The 12,006-nt window shown below is 33.9% G+C and overlaps 1 protein-coding gene across 5 annotated transcripts in view; it reads right to left on the minus strand.

Moving 5' to 3' along the window:
• Positions 1-12,006, minus strand: part of RAP1GDS1 (Rap1 GTPase-GDP dissociation stimulator 1) — a 169,276-nt gene that overhangs the window by 26,905 nt on the left and 130,365 nt on the right. For all 5 annotated transcript variants that reach the window (XM_015063560.3, XM_015063558.3, XM_015063557.3 and 2 more), the window contains one exon: positions 7,899-8,024. In XM_015063560.3, the coding sequence (XP_014919046.1) occupies positions 7,899-8,024 (126 nt within the window). The remainder of the gene's footprint in view (positions 1-7,898; positions 8,025-12,006) is intronic.

The following is a 12,006-nucleotide window of genomic DNA, read 5'->3' on the forward strand; positions in this document are numbered from 1 at the left end:
ATTATGAAGACTTATAAGAAATCAAGAAAATGCATGATTACATAATACATCTCTGAAGATTTGAGTTTCAAAAGGAACTATCTGACAGTGCAGCTTATATACACAAAAGTTTTATTTCAATTTTCTTTTTTACTTGACATTAGGGCACTTTTTGCAATGTCTGCAGCACCTAAACAAATTGATTCTCAGCTTTGAAGGAAAGTAATAGCACTCCACTGTTATTGTAGATATTATGCTCATGTTTTAAAAAGGTAATACTATTAAATACACTGTTTAAAATAAAACACATATGCTGTTATATAAAGTAAAAATATACTCACTAATGGCATGTGAATAGAAAGTTATTGAAAAGTAAAGAGCTATTAGTAAATTTCAAACTATACCATACGTATATATTTGGATTCATACTTGTATAGATGTTATTTTTCTAATTTTTAAAATGTTTATTTATTTATTTTTTTTGAGAGAGACAGAGTGTGAGTGGGGGAGGGGAAGAGAGAGAGGGAGACATAGAACCTGAAGCAGGCTGCAGGCTCTGAGCTGTCAGCACAGAGCCCTACATGGAGCTCAAACCCACGAACCATGAGATCATGACCTGAGCTGAAGTCGGACGCTCTACAGACTGAGACACCTAGGTGCCCCTAGATGTTATTTATCTAAGGCAGTTAATAAATCTGTAACTTTCTGAACTTTAAAAGCCATGTTTTGAAAAAGGACTTCAGGTTTTCATTAATTTCAAGTTTGCTTGGGTGATGGATCTTTGGTGGTTCATTAGACTATATTCTCACTACATCTGAATAGGTTTTAAAATTTCCGTAATAAAAGTTGAAAGAAAAAATAACTTTTGAGCTTTCTGATAACCAACAGTGTGAAGGTATTTTAACAGAAAAATTTACATCCCAATTATATTGTTAAAAATTCTCTTCATAGTAAGTTCTACTCTTATCAAATTGTTTGCACCCCTAATAACTTTTTTTTATTATAGAACTTACTTAATTGCAGGTTTTATATTCATATCCATATCTGTCTCCCTCATTAGAGTAGACATACCTCTTTCATCTTTGTATTTTAACCTAAACTGGTCTACCTAAATGCCCTGGGTATATTTATACAGCTTACAATAAATGTAGATGAACTGACGTTAGAAACTTGCTACATAGAAATTTTTAAACTTAAATTTTATTTTTCAGTTGGATTTTATTTCAGCCATTGGTTTCCCTAAGCTGTATATGTGCACATATACAGCAATGGCAGCTTCAGGTTATTATTATTTGGGAGAAACAAAGACCTTTTTTACACTTGACATTTTGTTTTGGGCAATTTTAAGATATAAAATTTAGGTTTCATTTCCCCCTAACACCAGGATCACTGATAATCTTTAGAATATTATCTCCAGAATACACAGAATATTCAAACTGGAATATTTTTTTAAAAGGTACACTTGTACTGTGCTATGCTGAAAGTAGGGCGTTTCCTTGGTTACAGAATGCTAGGGCTAGAAATGTGTGGTGACTAGAATCAAAGCCATGTTGAAAAAAAAAACCTTAAAATTCCTAAAAACCTTGAATTATACAAATCCCAATTTAAATGTCTCCTTTGCACATAAGGAAAACCAAGGGTGATATATTAAGGATAGTCCAGAAACAAGTTTTCAAAGGTATCATTCAATTTGCTGCACGATTATAAGATAGAAGTGAAGATAGTAAAGGAGAAAACATATAAGAAAAACTTTGTTATTTTGATATATTACAAGAAAGGTTACAGGTAATTCTATGGCATAAAATTGACTGAAGGTCACCATAAAAATTTCATTTGGCCAAACCACCAAATGAGATGAAAAACAACTTTCTGCCTAAAGAATAAGATCGAAGGCATTTAGAAAATTTTAAATCCGTCAAGATTAAAATTTATAGATCTCTCCTCTCACAGTTTGACTTTAATCATATACATATATATGTGGGAGGCTTCAATAGCCTTATTAAGGAAGATCAGCAAGGCAGTCTGCCAAAGCAGACAGCCCAGCACCATTTATTAACACCATTCTGCCTAAGGACCATCTATCTTTATAACTACTATTTGCATATGTATGTATGTATATAATATGTATCTATGTAGGTATATATTTTAAAATCTTTTCTAAATGGTGAAAAAAGCCACAAATGCAGAAAAGTGCATAATATGCATATTAGCTTACTTATTATTAAGCAAATTACCATGCAGCTACTACCTAGATCAAGAAATTCATTGCCAACATCCCAAGAAGCCCCTCTGTGCATTCCCTTTTCCTATCACATATTCTTCCCTCCAGCCCTCTAAATACTTGATTTTTATGGTAATCATAGTCATACTTTTCCTTATTGTTTTATCAAATGGGCATTCCTAAAAACCAGTTTAATTTTACCTTTTTTTGAACTTTATATAAGTGGAATCTTACAATACATATTTTTCAGTGTTGGCTTTTCCCTTTCAATGTTTATAAGATTCATCTATACTACTGGTTATAGTTGTCTTCATTCCTTTTTGTAAGTATATATTTTTCCATTATATGAATATACCATTATTTATTCTACTGTTAATGGATAGGAGTTGTTTCTAATTTTTCATTATTATAAATAGTGCTAAGAACATTCCTGTAATGGCTTCTGGTGCACATGTGCATGTTTCTGGGTACACTTTAAGAGCAAAATTGTTGGATCACACAGAATACAATCTCCAACTCAACAGATATGGTTTTCCAAATTGTACCAATGTACACACCCACCAGCATGTAGTGAGTTTCCACTACTCCATAACCTCATCAACATTTGATATTATTATACTTTCCAGTAGATACATGGTAGTATTTTATTGTGATTTTATTTTGTATCTCAGTTATTAATGAGTTAAGCATATTTTCATGTTTATTAGCCATTTGGATTTTATCTTTTGTCTAGTGCCTATTTAAAATTTTTATGCATTTTCCCACTGGAATTTCTACATTTTTCTTAATGATTTGTGGGAGTTTTTATATATTTACACACTCTTTTGATTATGTGTGTCATAAATATCTTCTCACACACTGTCTTGCTTTTTACTCTTAACGGTGTTTTTTTGGTGTCTTTCATTTTCATTATTAGAAAGTTTTAGCCAAATTTATCAATCTTTTCCTTTATGCTTGAGATTGTTGTGACCTAATAAAACTATACTCCAAGGCCATGATGATATTCTTCTATCTTCTATTTTTTAAGGTATGCTTTCTGGTTTTAACTTTTCCATTTCGCTTAATAATCTATCTGAATACCTTTTTTTTAGTATAGTATGAAATGGGAGTTTATATACGTGTCTTCAATTGATTTGTCCCCCCATATTCCCAGCATTGTTTATTGAAAAGTCTGTTCTTGGGGCGCCTTGGTGGCGCAGTCGGTTAAGCGTCCGACTTCAGCCAGGTCACGATCTCGCGGTCTGTGAGTTCCAGCCCCGCGTCGGGCTCTGGGCTGATGGCTCAGAGCCTGGAGCCTGTTTCCGATTCTGTGTCTCCCTCTCTCTTTGCCTCTCGCCCGTTCATGCTCTGTCTCTCTCTGTCCCAAAAATAAATAAACGTTGAAAAAAAAAAAAAAAAAAAAAAAGACAAGACTGTTCTTTCCATGCTGTTTTGCAGTGACAACTTTTCTTCCTCCTAATAAAATAAGCACCTATTAATGAATCCATTTGTTTCTGGGGTATCCTGTTCTACTGGTCTTCTCATTCAACCTAGCACCAATACCACACTGCCTTTTAATTATTACAGTTTTATCAGAATAAAGTTTTATTATTGTTATGCAGTAAAACCAGTTTTGCTACTTTGTTCTCTTTCAGTGTCTTGGCTATACCTGGTCTTCTGAGATTTGGTTAGAATTCCATTGAGTCTACAGATCAATATGGGGAGATATAATACTTTTACAACATATCATCTCTTGATGCTTTTCTACAGTTTTCTACAAGAGACCCTGCACATCTTTTATTAGTCCATTCTTAAATTATTTTGTTTTTTATGCTTTATAAATAATATATTTCTTAAAAATGCATTTTGTAACTATTTTTTGGCTGATTTATAGGAATAAAATGTTTTTGATTTTTTGTTTGCTTATGTTTTGCTTTGGCTAGCAACATAACTCATTCTAAATTTTTTTTTTTTAATGTTTGTTTATTTTTGACAGAGAGACAGAGCATGAGTTGGGAGGGGCAGAGAGAGAGGGAGACACAGAATCTGAAGCAGGCTCCAGGCTCTGAACTGTCAGCACAGAGCCCCATCCAGGGCTCGAACTCATGGACCACGAGATCATGACCTGAGCCGAAGTTGGCCACTCAACCAACTGAGCCACGCAGGCACCCCAACATAACTCATCCTAATTAAAAAACTCACCTATAGATTCTTTTGAATTTTTGACATATATAACCATATCATCTATGAATAAGGAGGTATATGTTATTTATTTGTTTGATGTCTTTCCTGTATCTTTACTGCACTGGTTAGTTCCCATAAGACAATAATAAACAGAAGTAGGAATGATTTTTCTTATTCATGAACTCAAGGGAAATGCTTTTTGTTTCACCATTGAGTATACTTTCTGTAGGCTTCTGATATATATCCTTCTCACTCTCTTTTAGTGCTGGCTTGCAAAGAGTTTTTTAAAATCGTGAATGGATAGTTAATCTTATCAGATGCTTTCTTTTCTGAAGATCATTTGATTTCTCTTTTAACAAGTTTTAATACAAATTATATTCATTGCATTTTCAATATTAAACTGCTTTGTATTTTCAGAAAAAAATCCATTTTGCTATAATGATTAATTTTGAATATATTATTAGATTTGGCTTGCTAAAATTTGAAGGGGAATTTTAGATCTATGTTCATGGTGAGACTGGCCTTTATTCTCATAAATGGTGTCTGTTGGTATTTGGTATAAGATCTCTATAGTGAGATCTCCTTTTTCATTCTTGATTTTGGTTATCTATGCCTTTTCTCGCTCTCTCTCCTTTTTCTTTTTTTTTTCCCTTGATTAATCCTAGCAGGGATTTACCAGTTTTATTTAGTCTTTCAGACTGAATTTTAGTGATTATACACCGATATTGCATTATGAATTTTCTATTTTATTAATTTCAGCTCTTCAGATTTCTTTCCAAGTATGACTTTACCTACATAAGATTTAAAATATAGCATTGCTTTCATTATTAGAAAATTTTCTAATTTCCAACACGATTCTTCTTTGACCTCTGAGGTATTCGAAGTATACTGTTAAATATGTAAGTATAAATGGATTTCCTAGTTATCTTTTTATTATTAGACAATTCACTTAAGTCAGAGAATATACTCCATAAGGTTGCAATCCTTTGAAATTTGTTAAAACTTTTTCATAACTATGCATGTTTTATATATTTCATGTGTATTTGAAAAGAAAGGGCCCTGCAGCTGGGTGCAGTACTCTATAATACATCCATTAAATCAATTTTCTTAATCATGTTGTTCACATTTTCTATATCCTTGTTGTTTTTCTTAATCTGCTTGTAGTATAAATTACTCAGAGGCATTAAAAGCTCCCATGATATTTATGAATTTTTCTATTTCTCTTCATAGTTCTGAGTATTTTGCCTTCATATGTTTTGGGGTAATGTATATTTATTATAGATCACAGTTGAATTAAACTTTCATCACCATAAGTCACCTTATCTCTATTGAGTCTTTTAATCTTAAATTCTATTTAAGATTAAATATTACTATCTCAGCCTTCTTTAAGTTTGAATGATTTTTTAAATCCTTTTATTCTAAATCTTTTAAATCTCCTTATATTTAACAAGTGGGTTGTTTGTTTTAAAAAGTATAGTTGATTTTTAAAAAAAATTTTTTTTAATTAAAAAAAAGTTTTATTTATTTATTTGAGAGAGAGAAAGAGCAAGTAGGGGAGAGGCAGAGAGAGAAGGAAATAAAGAGGATCCTAAACAGGCTTTGTGCTGCCAGTGCAGAACCCGACACAAGCTTGAACCCGCAAACCGTTAGATCATAACTTGAGCTGAAATCAAGAGTTGGATGCTCCACTGACTGAACCACCAAGGCATCCCAAAAGTATAGCTGATTGTTAAAATTCAGCTGACAACTGGTCTTTTAATTAAAGCATTTAGGTCAAGTACATTTAATGTAATTACTGTAATACTGTGTCTTAAATCTAATATATTTTTTATGCTGTATTTGTAACTCCTGTTCTATGTTCCTTTTTCTCTCCTCTTTTCTGTTATTGAAGGTGTATTGATTGAAGGTGTATTTAAAGAAACAATCTTTCCAGGGTGCCTGGGTGATTCAGTCAATTACGCATCTGGCTTCGGCTCAGGTCATGATCTCACGGTTCGGGAGTTCAAGCCCCGTGTAGGGCTCTGTGCTGACAGCTCAGAGCCTGGAGCCTGCTTCAGATTCTGTGTCTCCCTCCCCTCAGCTCCTCCCCTGCTCACACTCTGTCTCTCTCTCAAAAAATAAATAAAGATTAAAAAAATTTTTTTTTAATAAAGATTAAAAAAATCTTCCCATAAATCCGTCCATTAGTTTGGCAGTTACATGTTGTTTTTAAAAATTATTTTAGTAATCACCTTAAAAGTCAGTGGTGAACTTTCTGTTTTTACTCTGAAAATATCTTTATTTTGCCTTTAGTTTTGAAGGATGCCTTCATTGGGTTTAGAATTCTAGGTTGGCATTTATTTATTTATTTTTTCATCACATAGAAGATGTTTCATTGTCATCTGACTTTCATTGTTGTGCTGGAAGATTAACAATCAGTCAAACTATCACCTCTTTTAGGATAATCTATTATTTTCCTGGCTACTTTTAAGATTTTTGTCATTAGTTTCCTGTAGTTTCAGTTTAAAAAAAAATGTAGATTTCTTTTTATCAGGTTTTAGATTCATTTGAGTTTTTGAATCTTTGTTATCTTTCACAATTTCTGGTAAATTCTATGCCAAAATTAAAAAAAAATATTGCCTCTGCTTCCCCCCCTGCACTTTCTGGAACTCCACACAATGTATATGAGACCTTCTCACTGTATCCTCTGTACTTCTTATTCTCTTTTTTATGTATGCTGATTATTTTCTCTTTATACTTCATTGTGGATTTCCTTCCAGTCTATCTTCCAGTTCACTGGTTCTCTAAAACAACTATATTTAATCTGCTGTTAAACGCATCCATTAGGTTCTTATTTGGGGCTGTATTGTTCCAATTCAGGAATTTCTAATTGTTTCTTTTTCAAGTCTGCTATGTTACCTTTTATAGTTTTTAGTTTCCTTCTAAATGTTTCAAGCTTGCCTTTAACTCTCTGAACATAATAAGCATACCTGTGAATCACTGTCTAATAATTTCAATATCTGGAGATTTGCTGTGGTTGCCTGTTCTTTGGGCTGGTTCTTGCTTACAATATCTTGTCTCCTCATGTATCTGGTCCTCTCTGATTATGTGCTAGACACTGTATCTGAAAAATTATATGGGATGTTTTGTTTACTCTGGTTCACTCTTATTCCAATGGTGTATCCCTTAAGATTTTTTAATGCAAAGATGGGAATAGTTTACCAGTGTCTACACTGTCCCTTTGCCCTGCAAGGTTACATAAGTGGAGTTCAGCCTCTCTGGTGCCTTTTCCAGATGGGCACAAAAATGTGTAAGCTACAGAACGATGTTTGGCAAGACTTTAAAATCAAAGGAACTTGGTAAGTAGCTTTGGCCAATGTAGATATAGTAATCGAGTAGATAATGTAGCTAAAGTTATGGACACCCAAAATAAAACTTAACACATCATTAATAAAGCAAAGAAGGGCTTTGAGTTAAATATCTGGCAATTCAATAATATCAGGAAGAATGGAAAGCATACATGATAAATAATCAAGAGGTGCATTTAATTTCTCACCATTTTCTGCCAATGGAGCAAGGACTTCAAAAATCATTTCCCTTTTATCATGTTCTATTTGTTTCTTGAAGAGTTTTACCAGTTCTTCAGCAATGTTTGTACTGGCAAACTGTTCTTTACTTGACTCTGCAAAAAAGGAGAGGGACATATAGAGTAAGCAAATAAAATTTAAACACAGTAACTGTATTCTATTACTTTCAATACATGCTCATTTTGTACCATTACTGATAAATACAAATACTTTTCAAATACAGGAACTATCAGATACAGTTTAAATGCTCTTGAAAAGGAAAAATGGCATTAAAGAAAACGTTCTAACCCAGTTTTATTCAAGGCTATAAAAAAATGTTCACCAGCATAACATATAGGTGTAACCATAGCAACAATTAAATTACTAAGTTATAAATTCATAGTTTCAAGGCTTTTAGCCAAAGAAGAAAAATTACTCTTAATAGACTGCATTTTTACATGGCTGAAGTAAAGGTGACTTATTATTACCCTCAGATCATTAAAGTGGTATGCTCTTGCACTGGCATGATATGCCTACTATTAAAGGTCAATGCTTCACACGTGCTTGGGGTCTCAGTCCCGCTTGCCTCTTTAGCATCTTCAATCTCTCTTCACTCTATAGCCTCATCATCTGCAATTAAATATGCTCTAATATTTCTTATACAAAAAAAGCAATATTAAAAACAACTTTCTTCTAATTCACTGTTCTTCAACTACCATCCAATCTCTGTTCACTTTCACAAACAAGTTCCTTGATAGCACTGTCTACATACACTGTCTCTACTTTCTCAACTCACATGCATTCTTAAACCCACTTCAAACTAGTTTTGGCCTACATCCACCCTCTGTAGTTTCAAACTTGCTCCTCCTTTTCCACCAGACTCTATAAATTCCATTTCCTTGGGACTTGATCCTTTTCTTTCTTACCTTATTTTGGTTGTTACTCTCATCTCAGAAAATCTAATTCCCTTCCATAGCATCAAAACTGCTCCTCTATGTTGATAGTTATACAGTCACATCTCTAGCCCTCTTCTGTGCCTCAAGCTATTTATTTAACTGGTCACTTGACATCTCCATTTGAATACTCCCCCCTGTAGCATCCAAACTCCATGTCTAAAAAGGACTTCTGGTATTACCTGAAATCTGTCTTCTTCTAGACTTCCTTTACTTGGTAAATGAACAGTTTATCTATCCATCTATGCAGGCAGAAATCTAGGAGTCATTGCTCACTTGTTCTCATTTAATTCTACATCCAATGAATTACCAAAGTCTACCAATCTACCCCCAAAATAGAACAGTAATCCATTCCATTTCTTTCCAATTATCTTCTTAATTTGCTTTGCTGCTTCAGAGTTCCCAATAATTTATCCAGAATTTTCAGAGAATTCTGACCAAATCCAATATAGATTTGCTTCTGTTTTGGGGGCACAGCTGACATCCTAGAATTTATTTTTTCTCATTATCTTGATACTTTCTTCTCCTCTGTTACCTACATCCTTTTGCTTTCACTTGTTTTGATTTGATAGAAGCATCCTCTAGCATCTTCCTAAGAGAACTACTATAATAATATATATAGGAGGTAAATATTTTGAAATCTTGACTGTCTGAAAATGCTTTATCCCACCCAGAGTTTATGCCTCTAATTTAAATTAGTCCCTCACCTTATTCCATTACTTTCTGATACAAGAAATTATGACAATTTATAATTATATGCTTGTTTGTAAATTTGTTTAAAAAACAAATTTCCATGGCTCCTGGGTGACTCAGTTGGTTAAACTTCCGACTTGATTTTGGCTGTCATGATCTCATGGTTCATGACATGCTGATAGCATGGAGTCTGCTTGGAATTTTCTCTCTCCCCCTCTCTCTCTGCCACCCCCCGCCAAATAAATAAACTTTAAAAAATAAAAATAAATAAAAAATAAATTTCGATCTCCCCCTTGAGTATAAGCTAAAGTATAATAATAAGCTCCTTGAGGGCAGGGACAGTGCAGATTAACAACCACAAACACCGTATACAGTATAATGCCCAGTACCTAAGAACACTTGATTGAATGAATGTGTGACTGAATGAACAGTTAAATAAATACAGGAGTGAGGTTCTACTCTCTAGTTTCAGGTAAATATCCATTTATACCAAATAAAAAAGTTTGCAAATTCAAACTTTAAAAGAAAGGAGAAAAACAAATCTTAATATGGCTTAACAGTTTTGATTTGTTCTCTTGTTACACTGCTTTTGACACCAGATCGATGCCAAAATGATGAAAATCCACTCCAAAACTTGAATGATTCCTTAATGCCATAAAAAAGAAGTAGGAGTGGAGTATGGATTGTCTTTTCCAATAAGCTACCTAAACCCTCAGAGATCATATTCTATAAATGTGAGCAGCCTTAGTCTAAAAAGTTACTTTGACATAAATAGGGATGACTTAAGTCCTGAACACTGTTGGTTGCTCCTTTGCTTCAGACAATACTTCAAATGAGAAGAATTTCAGAAACATAAAATCAGGGGTGAATCAGAAAGACATTAATATTTATCTAGTTATGTGCTCTCACTCTTTTTAAAAATGATAGTGTTAGTGTTCTTTTTTGCTATCCATATTCTATTCCTCCAAGTATTTCTCATAGTATTTTATTTTCCCTAGAATTACTTTTACTTCCCCTGGGATTATTTTTTTCATTTGCTTAGTTTTCTATGTAGTTATCATTAATTCAACTCCAAACTTTCCATCAGTTGTCTAGTACTTATCATTAATTAAACTCCAAATTGCCCATCAGTTATCTGATCTTCTCTTACTAAGCTTATTTAAGTATTTAATCAATTTCATCTCCTCCAAGAATTACCCCAATCTTGAGTCTAGCCTTTTGACTTGTTCCAATCTGGACTGGTTGCTCTTTGAAAACAGGCCATTTAGGGCTCTCGTGTCACCACACTACTAGGAATTTTTGTTTTCTTGTTGGATTCCAGAGGAAAAGTATGTAGGATACTGATTTTCTGAGATGTTCATGTTTGATAATGTCTTTATTATAACTTCACACTTGATTGACAGTTTGATTGGGTATAGAATTCTATATTGGAACTAATTTCCCCTCAAAATTTGAAGGCAGTACTCTATTTTCTTCTGATGGCCAGTGTTTTGAGATATCTGATGTCAACTGATTTACAGTCGTTTGTATGTAACTTTTTTCTAAGTTTGTAAGATGTTCTTTGTCCCATTTTAAAGTTTATTTATCTTTGCGAGAAAGAGAGGGAGGGTGAGAGAGAGAGAGAATGAGAATCAATAGGGGAGAGGCAGAGAGGGATAGGATCCTAAGCGGGCTCTGTGTTGTCAGCATGAAGCCCAGCATGAAGCTTGATCACGAATTGTGAAATCATGACCTGAATCGAAATCAAGAGTTGGCTGCTTAACCAACTGAGTCACCCAGGTGCCCCTGTCCCAGTTTAAAATTTCACATTGATGGGCCATGATATGGGTCTATTTTTATCCATTAGGCTAGGCATTTGACAGACCCTTCTAATCATAGAAAATTATGTACATTAGTTCTGTGATATGGGTGTTATTTGGCAATTTCCTCCTGTTTATCTCTTTCTAAAACTCTTGGCCCAATTTTCTCTACAATGCTTTTTTTCTATTTATTTCATTATCTTTCATGTTAGAAGCTATCCTCACCTCTCTCATTGTCTGCATATTCATTAAAGATTAGGATTTAAGTTGGCTGGGAAGATGGTAGAGTAGCAGGGCTCTAAGTTTGCCTTGTCCCATGGATACAACTAGATAACACCCATATCAGCATAAATAACCCAGGAAAATGACCTGAAGACTGGGAGAACAAACTCTACAACTAAAGACAGGGAAGAGGCCACATCAAAGAAGGTAGGAAGGGTGAAGATGCAAAGATGTGGTCTAGGAGGGAAACAATCCTGGGAGGGAAACAAATTGTGGCCATATATGGTGGGGAGGAAGCTGGTAGTACAGAGAAGGGCAGAAAACAAATCTTCCACAACAAACAGGGAGGATGGGTCTCTAATATTTACCTTTGAAAGTGAAAGCGGCCAAATTTCATGAGTTCTTGAAACCAGCATGACTTAAAGCCTAGA

The sequence above is a fragment of the Acinonyx jubatus genome, chromosome B1 (assembly GCF_027475565.1).
Source record: "Acinonyx jubatus isolate Ajub_Pintada_27869175 chromosome B1, VMU_Ajub_asm_v1.0, whole genome shotgun sequence".
Lineage (NCBI taxonomy): Eukaryota > Metazoa > Chordata > Mammalia > Carnivora > Felidae > Acinonyx > Acinonyx jubatus.